We start from the raw sequence: 22410 nt of genomic DNA, 5'->3' as shown, positions 1-22410 counted from the left end.
GCGGGCAGAGACGGGGCCCGCCCCTTCCGAGCTCCCCGCGGCGGCGGCGGCGGCACCGGGCGGGGCGCTGGGGCTGCGCCGGTGCGCCCGGTCCGCGGGCAAGGCGGCTCCGCTGAGGCGCTGCGGGCGTCCCCGAGCGGAGAAGGTGGGCAGGCCCCGCTACCAGAGAGAGCCCTCTGCTCCGCAGTGACACCCCCGGCAAGTTAGAGACGCGAGGGGCGAGTGCAGGACTCTGCACCTGGGACGGGCAAGCCTGGCTCTGTGCGTAGCCTGGGGAACGGGAGGGCAGCGCTGTGCAAAGGGCCCTGGGTGTCCTGGCTGATGGAGAATTGAATGTGAGTCAGTGCCTGGCGGCCAGGAGGGCCAGTCCTGTCCTGGGGGGCATCAGGCTCAGCATCGTCAGCCGAGCATGGGAGGGAATTGTCCCGTTCTGCTCTGCTCTGGGGCGGCCTCACCTCGAGTGCTGGGGGCAGTTTGGGGTGCCACCGTATAGAAACGGCATTAAGCTATCAGAGACTATCCAAAGGAGGGTTATGAGGACGGTGAAGGGCCTTAAGGAGAAGCCATATGAGGAGTGGCTGAAGTCACTTGGTTTGTTCAGCCTGGAGGAGACTGAGGAGAGACCTCATCACGGTCTTCAACTTGTTCATGAGGGGAAGAGGAGGGGCAGGCACTGATCTCTGTGGTACCCAATGACAGGACTTAAGAAAACAGCATGAAGCTGAGTCATAGGTGGTTTACGTTGTGTGTCAGGAAAAGGTTTTTCACCCAGAGGATGGCTGGGTACTTGAACAGGCATCCCAGGGAAGTGGTCACAGCCTCAAGCCTGACAGAGCTCAAGAAGCATTTGGACAGTGCTCTCAGGCACGCAGTGGGATTCTTGAGATGTCCTGTGTTGGGCCAGAGCTGGACTCAATGATTCTGATGGGTCCCTTCCCACTCAGCATATTCTATGGTTCTATGATTGTACCAGCCACTGGGCCCCCTGCACCTCATGGAAACCTCTGTGAGCTTTAGGAAAGGGACTGAGCAGGCTCCCAGAGGGAGGATGCACAGTGCAACACACAGGCTTCTTGATCCAAAACTGGCTGCGGCGGTGGTTGTCTACCAGCTGAGAAGATTGCTGTTGCTCACCCTGTCCCACTTGGGTCTGCATGTGAAATACTCAGTAAAGTAGATACAGGCTCATCTTTATGTCTTCATTCAATAAACTACTACAGTCTTGTGAACAAAAACTGTGACAACAAGAAGTCAACTCGATGCTGAATTGTTTCAGTTAAGAATGTTAGGAAATCCATGAAGAAGACATAAAAGGCTTATAGTTATATTTGTGTTTATAATTTAGCTATAATTCATGGTTTCAATGGTTTGACAGTAGTGCAATTCAGAGTGCTTTTGTGGGACTTTCTCAGATGATTGGGGGATATATATATTGTAGTCATTTGGGAGTCAATTCAATCTATTTTTTTCTGTATTTTGGCAAATTGGGTTCCCTCTCCATTTGAAGCAATGATCTTTGGTATTAATGAAATGTATTATTGTTGGGCCCACAGTAAAGCCTAAAATGCATGACTGAGATGAAGATAACTGGTGGTGTAACTATCAAGCTTTTTCTGTATGACCCCATACACTGACCTGGAGAATCAAGTATGGAAATAGGTGGGCACTTTACAAATCTCATTTTTAATTACTCCTATTCATAAAGCTGTATATTGGGTAGTATTCAATTTTGTAAACATCTGGGTTTTTTAATACCTGTCCACTTCAGAGCCTGCTTCAGAAACCAGACTGAGGATGTTGTTACTCCTCTGGCAGCAATCACAGAGCTCAAGGGAGTAAACACAATTTCATGGTCAAAGGGCAAGATAGTGTCCTCATTGTTCATGTAGATAAGGATGGTCAGAAAACACAATTATGTAAAGACAAGGGCAGGGAGAAGGGGCTTGACATGAAGGCTCATGGGTAAGTGTAGTTTCTGAAAGTAGTCTGAAAATGAGTGTGGCCCCTCCAAATGAGATGCTACCTAAATGTGCAGATGATTTACCTGAAATCACAGCAGACCAGAAAGGGCAATTGTGAGCTGATCCTGAACATTCAGTTTTTCAGCCAAGTGTTTCACCTACTAGATCACATTATCTGCTGATACTTATTTTCTAAAATTACTTAGCTGAGAAGTTTCTATGCTACTCAAAAATCAGTTTAAAAAGAATTTTAAAAGAAAAAGAAAACCACCTTAAACAAATAACAATCATTATCTCTGTTTAGATTACTGGAGCAGCATTTCAAGTGTAGGTATGCCTTCCATGGATAGTTTGTTTACTTTGTTCTGTAGTTGTCTTCAGCATTAAAGTTAGAATAATATTGTTCATGGTTGTTTTTAGTTATTTTAATTTCCCCATTAAAATTCCACTGAAGTGTTGTAGCATATGGGGTCTCATGCTTTGTGTGGAGCTGCCTGCACTCAAATAATTTTTTTTTTAATTGAATATTTGTCTTAGTTCTGGGGTTTTTAGCTGGCAAAAAATGCAACAGGTCTGAAATTTAGAGCTGGCCTATATGATAGGCCCATCAGGGGAAATTGGTCCACCTGCCTCAATCATGTGAAGTCAAAATGTATTCTTTTCTACTTTTCTAGCTGCCGCTAAAAAGAGTAGTCAGTACAACAGAAATACATTAAAATAACACTTTTTTCCCAGAAAAAATACAGTCAACTTCTATTTATATAACAAAACAATAAAATAAACTCATTGCTAAATTGATATTCTACACTCTTTATCCAGTTAATCAAGACAACATACTGGATTCCTACCACCACAGTTATTAAATATATGTCTTCCTAAACTTGACCCACCAGTTCAAAAGTGTCACACTCTGAAACAGCAGAATTGTGATTTAAAACAAATGATGGAACACTGAGGAGAAATAAAAGTAACCAATTAATGTATGCACAATTACCTATGTAATGAGCATTAAAAGAAATAGCCCTTTTACCATTAATTATGGCTAGAAGTGGCTTTATATCAGAAAAATCTCTGCTTTTCTGCCACTGTCTACTCAAGGTCATCAAATTTTACAGCCTTCTTCTAGCCTGTTTTAAGAGACTATGACATAGATTGACTATGTGAAACTGTAGCAATATCCTGTCCATAAACTGTGTATTTATCTTTGCTTTGGTATTTTCCTTTGCCATTCACTGCAAGCATGGTTTCAGGAAATACCCTCTTCAAGTCATTTTATACAATAGGCATACACCAGTATTTTTTGTCCCATCTTACCTTCCTCATGTTCTTTTCAGATCACCATTCTGATTTTTATAAAAGATAATATTCAGATGTGTGGCTGATTGTATCTCCAGGCTGCATATTAAGGAGAGACAGGTTAGAAATGAGTGAATTTTACTTTCAGTTTTACAGATGTTTTGTTATCGAGCATCAATATCAGCTCCCACCATTTCCAACACACAGCTGTGTTGTTCAAAACATCATTAGCAACAGCAGCCTTCCAAGGAATTACAATTTTTTGTCTTGTCTAAGCACTTCTACCTCTGTTAGTCCTGTCATGGGTTCAATAGAGGGTTTAAAGAGTTTCCTTCTAACTCCCATTTTGCTTATGAGTACACAATCACGGTTGACTTGCAAGACCTTAGGGGTCTGATGAATAAGTGTGATACCTCGAGGCTGCATGCTCCCTCTCCTCTCATCCATCAGCAGTTCATATGTATGTTCATATGTAAACAGACTGGTCTGCAACCACCCAACATTATTTATTCTACTGTCAGCCACTTTGATGATTATTGTGGAAATCATGTATATCTCTGATGGGCATTCCTTTCTTGCATTCCTTTACAGTACAAGCTTTACCCAACAAATTATTTTAGAAAGCAGCTGTATGTTTTGTCAGCGTTACAAAGCATTGTATCCTGGGGCCATTTCTTCCTGAAGTGTTCCATCAAAAAGTTGTGAGTATGAAATTAACAAGCATCCTTCCCAGCCTTTGAAATTAATGGACTCTTGTGAATTCCAAGGATTTTACACTGCCATATTTTAGTAATCTTCACAAATGGGTCAAATTAGCACACAGTACTATTTCATTTATGCTTAAAAATAGGTAGCATAAAGAATTTATGCTACCCACTAGCACTTATTAGCTCTGACAAAAAATACAGCTGAATTAGTTTGGAGAACCATGGAGGGCCAGAGATAATTGCCCATTACAGTATTTGGTACTGTCCAGTTCTTGTTACACCTCACTGACCACAGGTGATAATTGCATTGTGTACTCCTGATGTCCCACAGGTGCTAACATTTTCTTTGCCTCATACTGTCATCATGTAGTTGGAAAGCATAATTAAGCCAAACTCCAAGAAGGTTTTCTCTATCTGTAACTAATTTAAAGTTCACAGCTTTTTTTTTTTTTCTTTCAAAACTGAATTAAGGCTTGTTGGTACCAATCAACAAGTTGATTTAATCAGGTATTATATCCTCCTTTGGAGCTCAATCTGTGTGGGAACTCAAAATGTCTCTCAGGCATTTTTAGAGGTTCCAGGCCTTGGTCTGAAGCATTCTAGACCCTGGCAGACAGCTGAAAAACAACTGTGATTTTGAGTTTGAGCCATGGAATGAATTACCAACTTTGGAGGTGGAACAAGCAATCACAAAAGGTTAGATAGTATAGTATAAGTAGTTACAAAGTAGAGGGGAAATTTTTTTAGTATTGTACAGGGGGGTTTTAACACATGTACAGGGGGGTTTTCACTTTGTACATGGGGGTCAGAAGTTTTAAGATGGAGGAAAGTGGGCTGAACCCATCCTTCTTCTTCCTTACCTCCATGTTCTTGGTGATGTTGGCACTCACAGATTGGTTTAGAGTAGAAAAACACTTGGCAACGTAGGTAGTAGGTATTGGGGAATAATTGTAAACATGTTATACGTAATATATCTTATAAAAGATAGCAGCAGCCCTAGGCGGGGAGAGAGACGAAGAAGACAGCAGATAGAGAGGATGTCAGGGTGTGTGTGTGCCTCTACCCAGGCCACTGATCAAATAGCCGCAGTCCAAGAACATAATCTGTTAGATAACTAGCAATAAACTGCCTTGAGACCGAACAGCTAAGCCTGCGGAGTTTTTCTTTGGAAGCACGGGTTGGAGGAGGAATTTCACCACCACATGAGGCCCCAAAGCAAGGCCGGGGTTCTCACAAATCTGCATATGAAGGATCTGATATTTTTTGATACTGATACTTGCACATTCTCATGGGCTTCATTCAGTCCAAGTGCTTTACCAGTTATGTTTTTTTCTAGCACAGCTCAACAATTTAGCTGCTACCGTGTTCCATTCAGATTCGCGCTCCCATTATGTATGTGCTGTTTTCATCTCGTTCAAAATGCTGTCCTGGCATTTTTACACAATGCTCATTTGTTTCTAAAAAGGATGTGCTAAACGGCACACACAATATCCACAGCTGTAAAAGCATGGAAGAGCTGCATTCATGCTTTAAAACGGGAAAGTAAAGATGAGCAGCTCCCAAACACTTCATAATTAGTAAACAATGCCACGGCCTGTTCCTGTCGCAGAAGTAGGACATGACCGAATGAACTCTGCCTTTTTAGAGCGGCACTCCAGGGCTCTGAATGGGGCTGTTCCCTGGAGCAGGCAGTTCCACAGGGAAGGTAAGCGGTGGCACAGGCATGGGAGGCAGCGGATATGGAACTTAAGATGTGGAGCGAAGCTCTGGATTTTGCTCCTCGCGATCTGCTGCTGCGAGCAGAGCTGCCAATCAAAGGTTCAAGAAAAGCATGTTTATGACTTGTGTTGTTCCAACCTGAGCTCCTCGGGACTTACCAGGAGGGGAATCAAAAGTAAGAGTCGGGAGCACCGCGACTGCAGGGCAGTGCAGGGAGGCAGTGCCTACACAGCCAGGCCGGGCAGGATTTAAGGTGGTGGTTCTTTGGTGCTGGCCGAGCAGCCCTCAGCAGCGCGGACCGCCAAGGAACCGCATTGGCCATGGCTGCGGATCCCTTCCACAGCCCTGCGTTAGCACGAGCTGCATCGCCAGCTTCCAGAGGGCTGGACGCGGGCCGAGAAAGGACGTGGGTGATGGAAACACCTTTATCCCACAGCGCTGACTCCCGCCCGGCGCCTGCGCCGCGGCCCCGGCCAGGCAGCGCCACGGCCGCGGCCTGGGAGCGCCGCTCCGCGCACGGCCGCTGACCGCGGGCGTGCAGCCGGGACCGCGGGCCTGCAGCCGGGACGGCGGGCCTGCAGCCGGGACGGCGGGCCTGCAGCCGGGACCGGGGGCCTGCAGCCGGGACCGGGGGCCTGCAGCCGGGACCGCGGGCCTGCAGCCGGGACGGCGGGCCTGCAGCCGGGACGGCGGGCCTGCAGCCGGGACCGCGGGCGTGCAGCCGGGACCGCGGGCGTGCAGCCGGGACCGCGGGCCTGCAGCCGGGACGGCGGGCGTGCAGCCGGGACCGCGGGCCAGGAGCAGGTGATGCCCCGGAGCAGAGGGAGCCCCCCCGCAGCCCGCCGGGGCAGCCCCCCTGGGGCAGCGCCTGGAGCCCCGCGGCCGCCCTGCCCCGGCCCCGATGCGAGCGGCGGCGCCTCCCCGGCGCTGCGTCTCCCGGGGTGCGCTTGCCTGGACGAGCTTGGGTCTGCGTTTTGTTGCGTATTTTGCTTTATTTTTAAGAAAACAGAAAAGTCATGATGGTGTTGTGTTTCTTGCAGGCCCTCTTCACGGAACCTTCGCGTTCAGCTTTGGGACCGTGTCTACATACCATAGCCGTGCTCACCTGAGACTCTTATTTAAAAGTTACAGTGGTAATACAGGCTGTACGTAAAATACATAAAAATGTTCATATTGGTTCTGGTCACTCTTCTTAGTGTTTTCTTATGGGAAAAGACAGTCGTGGTACCTTGTCTAAAATAAACTGTGAATTCGTTAGCTCTTTCTGTGGGATTTTGCTTTATGGAGATGCTGTTGTTCAAGGAGAAGAAATTTAACCTGCAGATTTTGTAGCTGACTGTGAAATTTGTTGAGTGCATGAACTTACAGTGTAGAAAACTGTTTGGTCAGAGACATGCTAAAATGTCATGAAAATAAATTTTACAAAGGCAGAAATGTAATCTGTTCCCAGGACACCTGGTTTAACTCAGATGTGCACACTTGACTTTTGAATGGTGGACACTTCATCAAAAGAGCTGATGGAATTATCAGTAGTGTAAAAATGTTTTTGAGTCTTTAGGACTTGGTGGGAGAAGAGACATCTTTGCTAAATGCCAGTGAAAACTGGAATGTATTTTGATCTGTCGAATTTCTGTACAAACCTTTTGACCTACAGTACACAGTATGTGTGACTTTTTTCTTTTTTCCTTTTTTTGTTTTTTTTTTTTTTTTAGAATAAGTGAGTATTTACATGGTTCAGAATGCCCAACTCCAATGCCAAACTTCATTCTAACCACAGGGGTGGCCGAGAAGCCAGCAGACGGGAATTGGTTTCCAGGTCTTTGCAGAGTGCTCAGCATTGCCTGGAGAACCAGGATTTTGGAACTGCATATGCTCACTATCTCCTGGTACTAAATCTAGCTCCTGAGTTAAAAACCACTGTCAAAGTAAGTGCTCTTTGAATTACTTGACATTTTATTTATTCTAATTCTCTTGAGATCTTTGTGACATGTTTTGTGATTTGTTACATGTAACTTATTTCTGCTTTTTTGAAGACAGAATTGGAAAATCAGTAGTAATTGAGATGGCGAATGACTTCTTTAATAAGCTCTGTATGAAGGGAGTTCACAGAATATTCTTTTAGTCTCTATCTGTCAATGGCATTTAATAAAATCAGGACATTTTTATAATTGGAACATGCATATACACACAGGCTCTCAGTAAACACTGCTGGGTGCTGATCCTTGTGTGTGTCCAGGTGTATGTCAGGACACCTCCAGATGTTTTCAGGGCTCAGTTCCCTACTTCTGGCAACTCGCAGAACCTCATTGGCCTGTGCTTTATTTTCTAGGAGACATTTCAGTTTACTCTCTTTAAATGGGCAGAAGAACTGGATTCTCTGGCACGGATTCAGGATCTGTTTAACTGCTATGAACAAGCACTTGAACTGTATCCCAATGATGAAGTGATCTGTAACAGTATGGGAGAACATCTCTTCAGGTTTGCAGTGATGTATATTCAGTTTTTGTAAGAGTCATGTTGTGAATACAAACACATTCAAATCTGTTTTTCTTAAATAGCTTAAAAAGAATAATCAATGCTAAAATAAATGTTGTTAATCACAGCAAAAGTGGGGAAAAATATGCGCCACCATGTTTTGTTGTTGCTCAGGTCTTCTAAGGCTGGAATTTTAAGACTGAAATCATAATCCAGGTGGTTTTAGTTAGGTTCCCTTTCTGTAATTTCTTTGTTTTAAAGGAACACCTCTCTGAGCATTGTATTAAAATGTATACAAATATTTTATAGACTTAGGACTTTTTTCAGTGCTGCCTGATTTGAGATTATGCTGTAGGTATCATTAAAACTTGATTCAGATTCACAATTTGATTTCTTTTTGGATTCTTTTAATTTCTTTTTTCAGAATTGACACTTAATGCAAAAGCTGGCAAATCAAAATTCCGTGATTTTGCAGGATGTTCCAGTTAAATAGAGTATTTACAGTTTTACAGCATTTTACTGTAAATTATACTGTAAATTACAGCATTATACTGTAGAGTATCCACAGTTTTACACATTTTACAACATTCTCTTGAGTAGAGGATCTGAGAGACTGGATTGCAGAGCTGCTGCTGTCATGTTGTTGCAGTGAATTTTTGTAAATAAAACCTGGTTTACTTTGTCAAAAGATGCAGTAGTGTATGAAGGTTGGTGCACACAATGGTGTTTCTGAGCTGGCTTTGCATTTTACAGTGACTTGATATAAAGCTATAAATCATTCTTTTTCATGAAGTAATGGCACTCTTTCTACAGATAATTTTTCTGACTATTTCTGTTGTCTTTTAGCTGACATAAGACCTCTTTACAGACCCTCAGATGTTCACAGCTGCATGCATACTTTCCCTTTGTCACTTTTGCTCTTAGAATGGGCTTCAGAGACGAAGCAGCTGGCTATTTTCACAAAGCAGTGAAGCTCAACCCCGACTTTGCCGACGCCAAGGAGAATTTTTACCGCGTTGCAAACTGGCTGGTGGAGCGCTGGCACTTCATCATGCTCAACGATGCCAAGAGGAACCTCACCTACCTCAGGGCCATTGAGAATGCTGTGCGCTCAGGGAGCAAATCTGTCCTGGATATTGGAACGGGAACAGGAATTTTGAGGTATGCCACAATGCACATTTCATAGGAATTTAATAGAAAAGTATTGGTTGCCTGACAAAATTTGGCTGAGAGTGGAAAAAATAACTGCTTTGATCCTTTTATGGAGACAGAACTTACAAAAGTAAGCAAAGCTTTCAGAAGGCAGTGAGTCTAGAATAGTATTTTTTGAACCTTTTTTTGTTTGTGCCAGTAAGTGCTGCTGAAATTGAATTACTCACATGGGTTTTGAAGTTGTAATGTTATTGTCCTGTCTTTAAATATTGACTGTAAAAAGTGGATTCAGCATAGCTGAGGGAGTGTCTTTATGCTAACTGTGATGGTTTTTTTGCTGGTAACATATCAAGAGGATATCAACTTGTGCAATATCAGATACCAGTTAATCTAAGGATGGTTTTTAGACTTGAACTGGTAGAAATATGAAGCAGATGTGGAGAAGGGGAAAACCCCTGATTTTTGTCTTTCAGTATGTTTGCAAAAAAGGCGGGAGCATGTTTTGTCTATGCCTGCGAATTATCCAAAACCATGTATGAACTTGCCCGTGATGTGGTGGCAGCAAATAATATGGAAAGAGAGATCAAACTTCTGCATTTGAAGTCACTTGATATAGAAATTCCAAAGCACATGCCTGAAAGGTACGTTGCTGCTTTCTCTTCTGATGGTATTTTGAGTTTGCTCATCCTTTTTAGAAAATAGGAAATGTCTTGTGACCTAAACAGGAAATAACACCTCTGTGATACTGCTCATAATGTGAGAAGGTTCTCTGTATCTTATATCTGTTTAAAGAGCAGAAATGACAACGTCTTCTTCTGGTCATCCTAATTTCTCTTGGTAGATCAACAATATCATAAATTAAGGAGTTTAATTCTTTGATGGTGCGAACTTTGAGGCATACATAATGATACTGCAGCAATGGGGAAAAAAATTAGATTACTATGTCATAAAAGTAATTTTAACACACTTTTATATTTCTAAGATCTTGTGGCTCACTTCTGCAGCCTTTGAATAGGATCAAGTTACTAATATTTAATACATTATGGTGATGGTACAGGTTCATGATATGAAATGATGAATCTCCTGGTTTAGACCAATCAAGCCTTGTCCAATTGTGTCAGCTGAGCTACTGTAATACATGTATCCCTTTAATGTATATAATGAGTTACTAGATGTCAGCTATTAATAAATAACTGCTGTTCTGGAAGTGTCTCCTCTTATTATATCATATGTTTTCTAATTTAATTCAGGAGATTTTAATATTAGGCTGTTAGTCTGTGTAGGAATTTTTTTGTGCTTTGATTATAGTTTTGGGGATTTTAATTCCTTTTTATACACATGCATGAGTACATACTATTGCACAAAATATATATTCTGCAGTATCATTGGCTGTGTGCCCAGGCTGAAACATCTTCCTGTTTTGGCTAGATTCTTCCCACACAACTTATTTATAAATGCTGAGCAAGAAGCTTTACAGTAAATTCTTCCTCAATATTTGCTCTCTTTTATCTGCATCTTCAATAACTTCTGACAACAATTCAAAACACATAATTTTTTTTAAGAATTAAATTGTCCACATGTACTGAAACTCCTGGTAAAAGTTCTGTCTGAGCTCATATTGGTATGGTGGGGATTTTTCTTTAAAAGAATGATTGATTGTTGACAGAAGTGTTTGTTATACATCATATTTTTCTTGTCTAGAGTTTCCCTGGTTGTCACAGAAACAGTCGATGCTGGCTTATTTGGAGAAGGAATTGTGGAGAGCTTGATACATGCTTGGGAACATCTGCTTTTACAACCAAAGGTAGGTGATGTGGGTACCCGTGCTTGTGCACACATTCCAGACATATGGGAATGAGAAACAGTTGTTTTGTAAATATTTCATTCCATTTGGTATGCTAAAAAATGAGTGATCTGGGCTTGCTCCATGAATTCGATTTTGGAGAGTGGCAGTGAGGCAGAACTTACATTGTACTTCTGTGAGCTCTGTGTTCTGAGTAAACATGTACTTGCACAGCATGTTTCCCTGATGTAATCTTCCTTCATCACAGGTGGTTCACTCTTAATCACTGTTCATTCATTTATTTTAAATCTTTTTTCTCCCATCTTTGTAGGTAACAGCAAAAGGCTTTGTGTAGATTTTAAGTGTACAGTCAGTCTAAGCAGAAAATGCTGAATTATGGTAGAGTTTTTTTTCATTGTAACATTTGAGAACACTCAATTATAATTTGATAAATTAATTTAGTTTTGCTGATTTGCACCTTTTTGGAAGATTGAGCAATTCCACTGGGTCTCAGATTTTACTTTATATTTTGTGGTTTTGCTAGTCATTAAGCAAAAAAAAAAAAAAAATAGTAATATGACAGGGAGTCTTACATAGCCTGATTTCTGTTAAGCTGATATTCTTCCTAATAGAAGGACTTCTTTTTATTTTGTCCTTGCCTTGATTCCAACTCATTTAAAAAAAAAGTTTTAGCTGACTGAAACATTTTGTGTTATACTGAGTTGAAACTGATGACCTCTAGTGTTAAGTGCAGGAATGATGCATAACGCAAAAGTCCTCAAGTGTTTCAGTGTAGTCTAACAGTGTTTTTCAATCTGCATTTTGTTAGAGTTACACAGAGGAAGTGACACTGTATTTAAAAAACTTCTTTAATGGGCAACAGAATGCCAAAGGCTAGTGACTTTACCAGTCACTAAGGTTTTGACTGACACTTGAATGGCTCACTAATATGTAATTTAGGCTTTTCAGTAATGGTAGAAATAGGCCACTATCTCATTGTATGTTGTTCATGTTTTCACAGCCTAAAAACCAAGACATTAGTGCTGGAGACTATGGCAGAGTTATTCCTGCAAGTGCTACAATATTTGGGATGGCAGTGGAATGCAAAGAGATACGTAAACATCACAGGTGTGTTTGAAGTCTAGCACAGCTTGAACCCACATTTTTTGTTTGGGAAGAGAGACTGGTTGTTTTTGTTGACCATTTCTCATTTACTTTCCTCTTTATTTTTTGAAAGGCTGATGATCTGTTTAACAAAAAAGATTTCTGCTTTCACCAACCCCACCCCTTTTCCAAACTATCTTTTTTTTTTTTTTTTGCCCTACCACCCTACCTGTTTGAAGTTCAGATTTTCTGGACCCATTAATCATACAGTTATGCTGAAATATCTGCCTCTAACACATGCTAAAGAAATTTAATTCCTTCCTACTAAAATTACTTCTCGATTTCAGACCTTGAGATTCTTAGATAAATGCTTGGCCTTTATCCTCATTTTACCCTCTTTATGATCTGCTCCATACCACACTTCTGGATCTAGCCCTGGATCTAACTCCTGTAAAGCCTAAATGTTGATAACCCCAGTTGTCTTTATCTGTCTGAATGTCTTTTGCCTAATTCTGAGCTGGCATACAGTAGAGTTTCTTTGCTGATAGTTCTGACTGTGTATTAATTACTTTCATATTTATTCTAATCTTTTGGAATATTATCATTGTATGGAGACAGTCTCTCTATGAGAAGTTTGAAGTTGAGGTATTTTGTTTAGGATTAATATTGTTGTAAATTAGAGAAAATACTTGTAGAGGAGCTCCAGTGAGCTGGATGTAAAACAGCCAGGCTGCATCAGTGATTTCTCTAATGCAGTAGACGTGGACAGTGGCCAGAAAGAGAAAGAAGTTCCATGGTAGATGGTCACAGAATAGTTTATTTTTTAAGTTTCTTTTAATAGTTTCTTTTGTAAGTTAATTATTCATCAATTAGAAGAGGTTTGGCCTTGAAACTGGACATCGACCATTCCTTACAAAATTTAAATAGAATGAAAGTTAATTTGCTGTTAAATTTGGATGGTTGAATTGATGCTCCATTTTAATAGCTTAAGGTCAGGTGATTAGCAGGACTGAGGTGATTGTCACAAATTAATTATATGTTGTAGGGGAAAAAAAGTCACTTTTAAATTTCGTGCCTTTATAGTTTGAGATCCCTTTTTGCTCCAGTAGGAATATTTAAGATTATTTTAACAAGTAAAGTTTTTTATGTAAAACACTTGCCTGTTCTTAGATTTAAACTACGCAGATCTGTTTGAATTATTCTGATGTTCATACCTTCACATTTCCTCAAGTGTTTTCACAACCTAAAGGAAAGCTTTGGGGCTTGGATGGTTTTTTTCTGAGCAGGAGGCCCAATAAAATAGTAGTGTGGAAGTATCTCTTTTCTCGTGATTTTTATATAATCTAGCAGTGTCTGCCTTGAACAATTAATACAACTTTTCTTTGAGCTTTTCCTCATGCTTTAATTTTTTTTTGAGTGGTTATAGTAGACATAGAGCCTAGAATTAAATGAATACATGATTTTTTTTTCCTGAAGTACATTTAAAAATGCATTTAATTTATAATCAAACACTGATTTATCTTGCTGAGAGACAGAATCTCCTTTCAGTCAATTGTTGATAATCTTGCATATCATAACCATCTCTCTGTGCCTGATCTGATCTTCTACTTTGTATTCTGTCCCATTCTTTCAGCAATTTTAAGTTATGTTTCATTGCTTGTGCTCTGATTGATATTGGGTTTTTTTATTGTATGATATAGTGAAATTCTTAATATGTATTGAGCTTTTTCTTAGTTTCTGGTGACAGCATTCAGTTCTGATTCTTGAAAGTGAGGTGCATTTTCTGCACTTTAGAGCTGCTCTGAATATGGCAAAAACCCCACAGAATTGTTTTAGTGTTTTTTAACTTCTCTATTCTAACACTCTCAACATTTAAAAATAATTAGTCAGCCTAATGAGAATTTCCTTTAGGTTTTTAGTCAAATTACTTGGAATTTAATTTCTCCTCTGTTTGCCTTTGCTCCCAGAGTGGGAATGCAAGAAGTTGCTGGTGTGTGCTTGTCAAATTCAGTGCAGTTTTTCAGTCCCACATATGCTGCTGCTGGCTCAGAGGAAACTGTGGAGCCCTACACCACCGAGAAGCTCAGTCGTATTCCTGGGGGTTACAGAGCCCTCACAGAGCCCTGTCAAGTCATGACAGTGGATTTCAATGATCTGCAGGTAATGTTTTTTTTTAAACCCTTCTGAAGTAATCTTTTTATGGTAGGGAAAGTCCCATTTGTCATTTGGTTTTGGGTTCAACTTCAGAACAGTTCACAAGTGCAAAGTACGTAGAGCTGCTCTTAAATGCTCTGCTGGTTTTGATGCTTTTCTGGTGTGGTGATGTGGTTCCTCAGATGACAGTCTGTAAGTGGAGTTTTTTTGGTTATTGGGCATAGCTTAGGGAATTTTAGAAACTACCTCACTGTAAGATCAAACAGCTACCAGCCTCAGTACAGGGAGAGGAAAAAGGATGCAAGAGATCCATCCTAAATGATTTATGCAGTTGTGTAGCTGACTTAGTTTATTTCTCTAAAGTCAGTCTTCATAAAGCTCTTGAAGACAGGAGAAAGACTGTATTTTTCCATCTGGCATAAAAATGTAAATGTTAGTGGGTAAATGTAAAAGAGGAGATGAAGAATTTCTTCTATTCAACCATTTGATTCCACACTTCAGCTCCTTTGTGTCTTAGGGTATTTCTGTAATAGGGCATTCTAAAATCTAGTAGCATAATTGTGTGTATTTAGCACAAAATACATTTGTATGTGTATGCTAAATAGGCCTGAACTGGAAGGCAAGGAGCTTAGCCCCTGCAGCTGAGCTTGCTAAAATGATGATACATCTGATCTCTGGTGTGCTTCTTGCTCATTGACCTGTGGTGAGGAGCTGGCGTTGAATCAGAGCTTAAAATAGATTCTGTTATATAAACGAAATTATTCTTGGCTGCTGCTTGGCCAGGAGTTGCAGTTTCTGAATCAATAGCTTTTCCCAGCTGGCTTATGTGACATCCTGAGATGAAAAATGAAATAAGACAAGGCTCTTCAGTATATTGTTGGGAGGAATCTCTGTGACCTAACGTTGCTTCTGCTTCCAGCGTCAATAAGAAACTATTGCTCTTATCTGAGAGATGTTTGTTCTTAAGATCTGCCTGCTGGCAAACATGTAAAGATAATTTAGAAGAGTAAAGAACAGTGTTATTCTTTAAATCATGTTTCAGAAGTGCTCCTTTGAAGTTTTGGTCAGACTAATGGAGTGCTCCCATCATGAAATGTTAAGATATTGTTAAGTAAAAAGGAAGAAAGGCCTCTGTTATGAGTCACTAATGTGGTTGGGAATCCTTGGTTACTGTTTGTTGTTACTTTTTCACTGGGCAAACGTGGCAGTTTGAAACACAGGTTACTTCCAGCAAGGATTTTTTTTGGGGTTTTTTTTAATGTGTTGCATCATGGCCATACCTGGATGTTCAATCAATGCAGCCAAAAGTGAGAAAAAAATTGTCTTTGTTCCTACTGTAGTAGGAAAAAATCCTCCTAAACTTAACAACAGTATCAGAATTACCAACTAAGAACAGAAATTCAGGTAACAAATCACTTAGCACTACTAAAGTAATTTTGTAAGACCTATTTTCTAAACTCCTATTTTAAAGAACTAGAGGGATGTTGCATTTATTCTGCTTGTGCTAACTGTCCAGACCTAAACTGGCAGAACTGAGAAGGCTTAAACTATAGTACAACAGTGTATTTCAAACTTGTAGGATATTTCAAAGACATCATTACAGATCAGAGAAATAATATGTCAAAATTCACAAATAATAGTAATTTTTAAAAAGCAGCTGCTTTATGGTGTTTACTTTATTACTGCTGTTATTAGCAGCAGCAGCAGCTCAGTCCCTCCCAGGCAGGGGAATGAGGTGTGGCTGTAATTACACTTGCCAAGTGCTACCTGTGTGCATGTTTGCTGGCAGCAGATCAGTGCCACTGGCAGGGGAAGTGTTTACCTCTGCAGCTAGTAATTAAAGCTCAATCTCACTTTCAGGCCCTAAAGGAACTCTGCTTTTGCCAACAGTTACAGATTTTGGCTCTTCCTAATCCTTCATGAGAAGTTGTGGTGTGGAATATGTGAGAAATTGTGGATCAAGACATAGGAAACTTGATAACTGCATACTTTTTCTTGGATTTTCCTTCTGTTTGTAGGTCTTTCTCATTCAGAGGAAATGTGTGACATTGAATCAGTTTGGCATTTTACTGCCTATTCCTGTCCATTGCTTTACTTCCTTTGCTTTCTCTTAACAAAACTACTTGATAAATTGCCATCCTGATGTGTTACGACTGTTTAAATCTGCTATTGGCATATAAAATAGAAGAAGGCTTATAAAGTGGGAAATGTGAGAAATAAATATGGGTTAAGCAGCATAGCAGAGAGCAGGGAAAGCTGAAATAAGCCTTCAAATGGATTTTTAAGTGATGGCAATGTAACTCTGCAGTTACTATATCTCACTGGATGAGAATCTTGGGCCTCTGCTGTTGAGGAATAATCGGGAAGAATACTTCTAATATCAAAAACACTTCTATACCTCTCCAACTTCCCAGAAACCAGGAACCAGATGGATGTTTGTGCTCTTGCTGTCTTATTTCAAGGGGCTTGATAACAGCAAAACTTCAACTGACTACTCTTCCCTTCACTAGCTGAGGAGGTTACAAAAGGATGCCTGGCAGCAAAGCACTTGTATTGAAGAGCAGTGTGATCTTACAGTGGCCTTGGTTATCATTCAGTAATTTTAACTTGCCCATTGTTCAGCCATCTCAGTTGTGAGAAGAGGGATAGACAAGCTCTTGGAGAACACAGAGTGAAGAGGAAATAGTAAGAAACCTAGCGTGTGACAGCTGGTCCTGTCCTCAGAGCAGGACATGAACTTTTCTTTTGCCACATGTATTTTAAGATTGAAATGAAAAGAGAACAAATGTTGACATAAGCAGATCAGGAATTTGATAAATGTATTGGAAGGGTTATTACTAAGTAGAATGGCTGTGACTGAGAGAACCTTTGGTCCCTTGTGCTTGACCTCCTGTTAATTGGTTTATGCTGGAAGTAAAACATTAGTGCTGGTCCTTTTGTGCTTGTGAATGTTGGTAGCAGAAGGTAATTCCTGAGAAAAATAAATTGTACATGGAAAAAAATTTAATTCCTGTTACATATTCAAAACTTTGTAGGAGTATTGGAGAATTTATAAATTATCCCTTTAGGATAGACCTTGAGGTCTTCCCAGTAGTGAGATTGTACATGCCTGAGCTTTTACACAAGGCCTAAATAGTCCAGATAGCAGATAAAAGACCTTCAAAGATGTTTGACTTCCTGTGTTTATAATGACTCTGCAAATCTGTGTTTGAGTAAATTAATGGTACACATTGAACACAGGTTTTAAGTGAAACATGTGCCTGAGCACTGGCTTGAGTTCAGCCAAAAGCCTGGCTCTGATTTTATTCATTCTTGTAAGGCAAGCCCTGCCAGTCAGAAGTCTTGCAGTTTTCAGTGGGTTTAAATGTGTGTGTTCTTAGATGTAGGCATGTTTGCTTCTCATGGATGCAGGCTGTCCATGAGGGAAATGGCTCTTGCCTATGCTAATGAGTACTAATGATGATAATTGGTATTGTAGAGGCTTGGTAACTTCAAGTTTCTGTTGGGTGCCCTCATGGATTGGTATAGAAATTTTGAATGATTTAGTTTAATTAAACCAAATTTTTATTTATGGAAATAAACTCCCCCACTGTTTTTTCTCTTTCTGCTTTGGTCAGGAGCTGAAAAGCTTGGCAGCTAGAAAGCCCTGGAAGCTCAGTCTGCCAGTCACTGAAGGAGGAATACTGGATGCTGTTGTGGTGTGGTTTGTACTGCAGCTTGATGATGAGCATTCTCTATCTACAAGTCCCAGTGAGGAAACTTGCTGGGAACAGGCTGTGTATCCTGTGCAGGGCCTCCTTGGTATGTCCTGTGGGTTTGCTTCTTGTGGTACATTAACTTGGTTTCATTTTGGGATTTTTTTTTTTAATTTTGTAAGTTAGCTTACCTCAGAGATTAGGAAGTCTAAATAGCATTGGAAATTCAACAGCAAGTAGCTGATCGTGTTTCTGTTCTGTAGAGCACGGTCTTTTTATCAGGGCTTGTTCATGGGACTTTGCTGTTAAGCAGATGAGATCCAGGAGAAAGCTTTTCATTAAGTTGGGGTTTTTTTTCTGTATTGAATTTAATGCATTGTGGAGCATCTCCAAAAAGTGGGACTACTGACTGGCTGACTTGGTGAACATACAACTTAGGAGAGGAAGGGGGGCAAGGTGAGGTAGGAGTTGCTAGCTGTTACTGCCACAAACCCAAAATTACCCAAAACTACTAAACATTCCTACCTACCCCTTGCCCCATGTGGGATTCAGCTTCAATACTCTCTTACAGGCATTGGCAGTGTAATCTTTAACAGTGTCTACTCTCTACTCACCCACCTTTTATATTCCTATTTCCTAAAATCTTAGAATATCTCAAGCTGGAAGGGACCCATAAGGATCATAGAGTCCAGCTTCCTGCTTCTTGCAGGACTACCTAAAATTAAATCACCTGTCTAAGAGCATTATCCTGGTGCTCATTGCACTCTGGCAAGCTTGATGCTGTGACTGCTACCCTGAGAAACCTGTTCCAGTGACTGATAATCCTGTGGGTGAAGCACCTTTTCTGAATGTCCCATCTGAACTTCCCTGATGCAGCTTCATTCCATTACCTCATGTGCCTTCTCTGAGAAAGATCAGCACCTTCCCCTCCACTGCCACCCTTGAGGGGGGTTCTGGACTGTGGCGAGATCTTCCCTCAGCCTGTTCTTCTCCAGGCTGAACAAAACAAGTGCCCTCAGCTGCTCTTTGTAAGTCTTCCCTCTGAGGCCTTTCTCTATCTTGGTCACCCTGCTCTGCACACACTCAAGTGGTTTGATGTCCTCCTCTTGTGGCACAGGTTTGAACAAATGAGATCATAGTTTGGGTGGGTTAGTTTGCTTCAGACACCCTAAGGCTCTTAAGTGATGTGTCTGTAACTGACATGACTTTTTTAATGCTCTTTTGCCAAGATTATTCTGTGAAGACTGGAGATACTGTGATGATGGAAGTTTGTTGTCAAGACTGCTACTTGAAGATCCAGAAAATTACTTCTTTGCCTTCAGAGTGTGGGATGGATTTCAGTGACAGAGACAACACACTGAGTTTGGGCAATGAGGCTGAATTATGTAATGCTCTGGCTGGACTTCAAACAAGCACCAAACAGCATGGCAGCACTCCAGTGTGTGTGCTGGAATCCACAGAAATAGCCCTGCTGAATGACATAGCTTACCATGAATGCTTTAAAGCTGCCATGAGCAAAGTGCTGCTGTCATTAAATCTAAGTAAGGACTTGCACTCCATGGATGTTGATGGACATGGCAGTGGGATAAACCTCCAAGAGCATCAAAACATGAGCTCTCTAGGTGTGGATCCTGATGCTTTTTACATTTTAGATGTATCTGAAGGATTCTCCATCCTGCCAATTATAGCTGGCAAGCTTGGACCAGTTAAAGCCTACAGTTCTGTTGAGAAAGATCAGCATCAGGCAGCACTTAATGTCATTGCAGAAGCAAACCATTTCTCTAAGGAAACATTAGAGTTTTGGCTCAGCCACTTAGAAGAAGAAAGTGTGGTGCTGCAGAGACCCAAATCAGACAAACTGTGGAGTATTATTATCTTGGATGTTATAGAGACATCAGGTTTAATCCAGCAGGAAGTGATGGAAAAGGCTGCAATATCCAGGTACAGTATAGAAGGACAAAAGTATTTGTAGGACTCTGTAATTACCTGAAAAATTTTAAGATATTGCTTGTAACTATGTTGTTTCTACTGTAGAAAAAGTATGGAACTACTGTTACATTTCTTCTGTAGTAAAAGAATTTTTCCTTGCATTGAACCTGCCAGTGTTTCTGGCATGACCATTGTATACTATGTATTTTCTTTAGAAAAGCATCATGATTTCACCATCTCAGATTCTTTTATCTTTTTTTATGCAAGAATATGAATGGATGATCATATTCCTTGGTCTGTCAGAAGTTTGTAGGATAACAAAGAATAACTAAGGTAGCTTTTAGTGCAAGTTGAGAAAAGCCCAGATGTCAAATGGCTGTCTGAACAAACTGGTCCTGCTAAAAGACAAACCCATGGTGTCAGAACAGCCAGGGAGGCAGCAGCAAAGCTGCTGTTCTTCACAGCAGGAGGAGTGGGAAGGAAGGCAAAGAAGAAGGAAACTAATGGAAATGGGTAAATAAGTGTGAAATGGATTTATCCTCTTTTGTGGGCCTAGGGAAACCTTACTGTTAACCTTTGTGTTTAGTGATGGCACGTTATGCTTAGGAGCAATTGACTTCAGAGGAAGAACGAGTGTGCCTTTCTTAAATGTATTTACTGTTCTTTCACTAATGTTGATTGATCAGCTTTACAGGTGAAATCCCTCTTATTTTACAGGTGTTTACTTCACAGTGGAGGGAAGATTTTCCCACAGTATGTGTTGGTATATGGGATGCTTGTAGAATCGGAGTCTCTGTTGCTGGAGAGTGCTGTTCAAGGAACAGAACCAACCCTGGGGTTTAATATAGCCCCTTTCATCAACCAGTTCAAGGTAGGAAGCTGGTGGGTGACTTCTGATTTCAAAGCTGCAGCTGTTTAGCTGTTTAGATTTGGTGTGAACTATAAAAAAACCACTGTTGAAATTATCAAGAGAAGTCTTTTGTAACCACACAGGGACCTTGAGATAAACTAAAATCAGTGATGTTTGTTTTAGAAATGCCATGGAAATTTTGTCCCTGCTACTGTACGGAAGAATGACTGTGCCGTAACTGTTCCCAGGCAACTGTATTCCAGTGTTTCAGAAAGCATTAGAGGGCTGTATTTTGCATTTTGTCTCTTACAGCCATTCCAGTAATTCCTGGCAACTTTAAGTTTACTACCTTTTCACTTTGTAATGGCTGATGCTGCCTGAAGTTCTGGTCTATACTTTCAGGTACCTGTTCGTGTGTATTTGGATCTCTCCACATTACCCTGTGTACCCTTGAGCAAGCCAGCAGAGCTTTTAAGGCTGGATCTCATGAACCCTCTGCTGAACAGCCCCAGCAGAGAAGTGAAGGTGAGTTCTGGCACCCAAAGTGCATTTAGCTACTCTTCTGCAGCACTGCTTCTTAATTGCTCTTGTGCACTAAACATTTCAATACAGGATTTATTTATCTGCAGCTGTCCCTGAAAAGGATTGAAATGGTTTGAACCACTTAATTTTCAAAGAATAAAGTAGTATAACTGATCATTATTTTAAATATTTTCAGGTACAAATTTGTAAGTCTGGTCAGGTCACTGCCATTCCCTTCTGGTATCACATCCATCTAGATGAAGACCATAGCTTGAACACATCTGATGAGTCCTCACACTGGAAACAAGCTGCAGTTGTTCTGGATGAGCCCATCCCAGTTCAGGTTGGAGATGAACTTGTACTTGATGTCCAACACCATAAAAGCAATATCAGCATTATAGTTAAAAGGTGAAGGAATGTCCTGTGTGAAGTGATTTGTGCTCAATTACCTATGCATAAATGGAATGTTCAGAACAACACTGCTGTTACTTTGTATTAAAGTCTAAATTTTATTTACTGATGAAAAAGGCTGATTTGATTTACTGATCAAAAAGACTGTAATAAGAGATACTTAGGTTCAACTGGTGGACTAAAATTTGCACTGTAAGAGTATCCTTCCAAGCTAGAGGAGATACTGTGTTCACTGCAGCACAAACCTGATTTCTGGCCTGTGTAGTGACTGCAGCAGTGTGACAGAGATCTACCAGATCAGCTGTAGGGAGGGAAAAAAGCATCCAGGTACCTCTACCAGCAATAAACAGCTGTGGCTGTTTGGGACAGAGCCCTTGTTTCTCAAACTGTGATTCAATTTCTCAGTTGCCAGAACCTCCTACATCAGTACATCATTGAGATGTAACTCTTGTGGGAGGACTGAACAGCATTCCAGCTGCAGTACCACAAGCTAGTGTTGCACACAGAGCATTCTAAAAAGCTGTGAAGGAGTGCCTTTGGGTAACTCAGACCATATAAGGGAAGGTAAAACTAGTCAACTTTTTAGAATTCCCCCAGAGAATTTTTTCTGGGCATACAATGGGAATTAACTTACCTGTAGAAAGTTGTATAA

At 40.8% G+C, this 22410-nt stretch overlaps 1 protein-coding gene across 3 annotated transcripts; it reads left to right on the top strand.

Moving 5' to 3' along the window:
• The first annotated feature begins 19 nt into the window (after positions 1-19).
• PRMT9 (protein arginine methyltransferase 9) lies at positions 20-21874 on the top strand. Of its 3 annotated transcripts, none has more exons than XM_085579279.1 (14): positions 20-145; positions 6724-6828; positions 7396-7608; positions 8013-8161; positions 9083-9319; positions 9784-9951; positions 11012-11114; positions 12115-12221; positions 14165-14357; positions 17969-18152; positions 19276-19987; positions 20693-20846; positions 21228-21350; positions 21544-21874. In XM_085579279.1, exons 3-14 carry the CDS (start codon positions 7423-7425, stop codon positions 21757-21759), a joined length of 2532 nt encoding a protein of 843 aa, XP_085435405.1. In that variant the 5' UTR covers positions 20-145; positions 6724-6828; positions 7396-7422; the 3' UTR covers positions 21760-21874. The 3 variants fall into 3 exon arrangements, with proteins under 3 accessions (XP_085435405.1, XP_085435406.1, XP_077639139.1); XM_085579280.1 differs by lacking the exon at positions 20-145 and adding an exon at positions 5577-5669; XM_077783013.2 differs by lacking the exon at positions 20-145 and adding an exon at positions 6348-6487.
• Positions 21875-22410: the final 536 nt, after the last annotated feature.

Source organism: Lonchura striata, chromosome 4, assembly GCF_050655825.1.
Source record: "Lonchura striata isolate lonStrDom1 chromosome 4, ASM5065582v1, whole genome shotgun sequence".
NCBI lineage: Eukaryota > Metazoa > Chordata > Aves > Passeriformes > Estrildidae > Lonchura > Lonchura striata.
The sequence above is the reverse complement of the archived record's forward strand: the minus strand, read 5'-3'. Positions and strand labels throughout refer to the sequence as shown.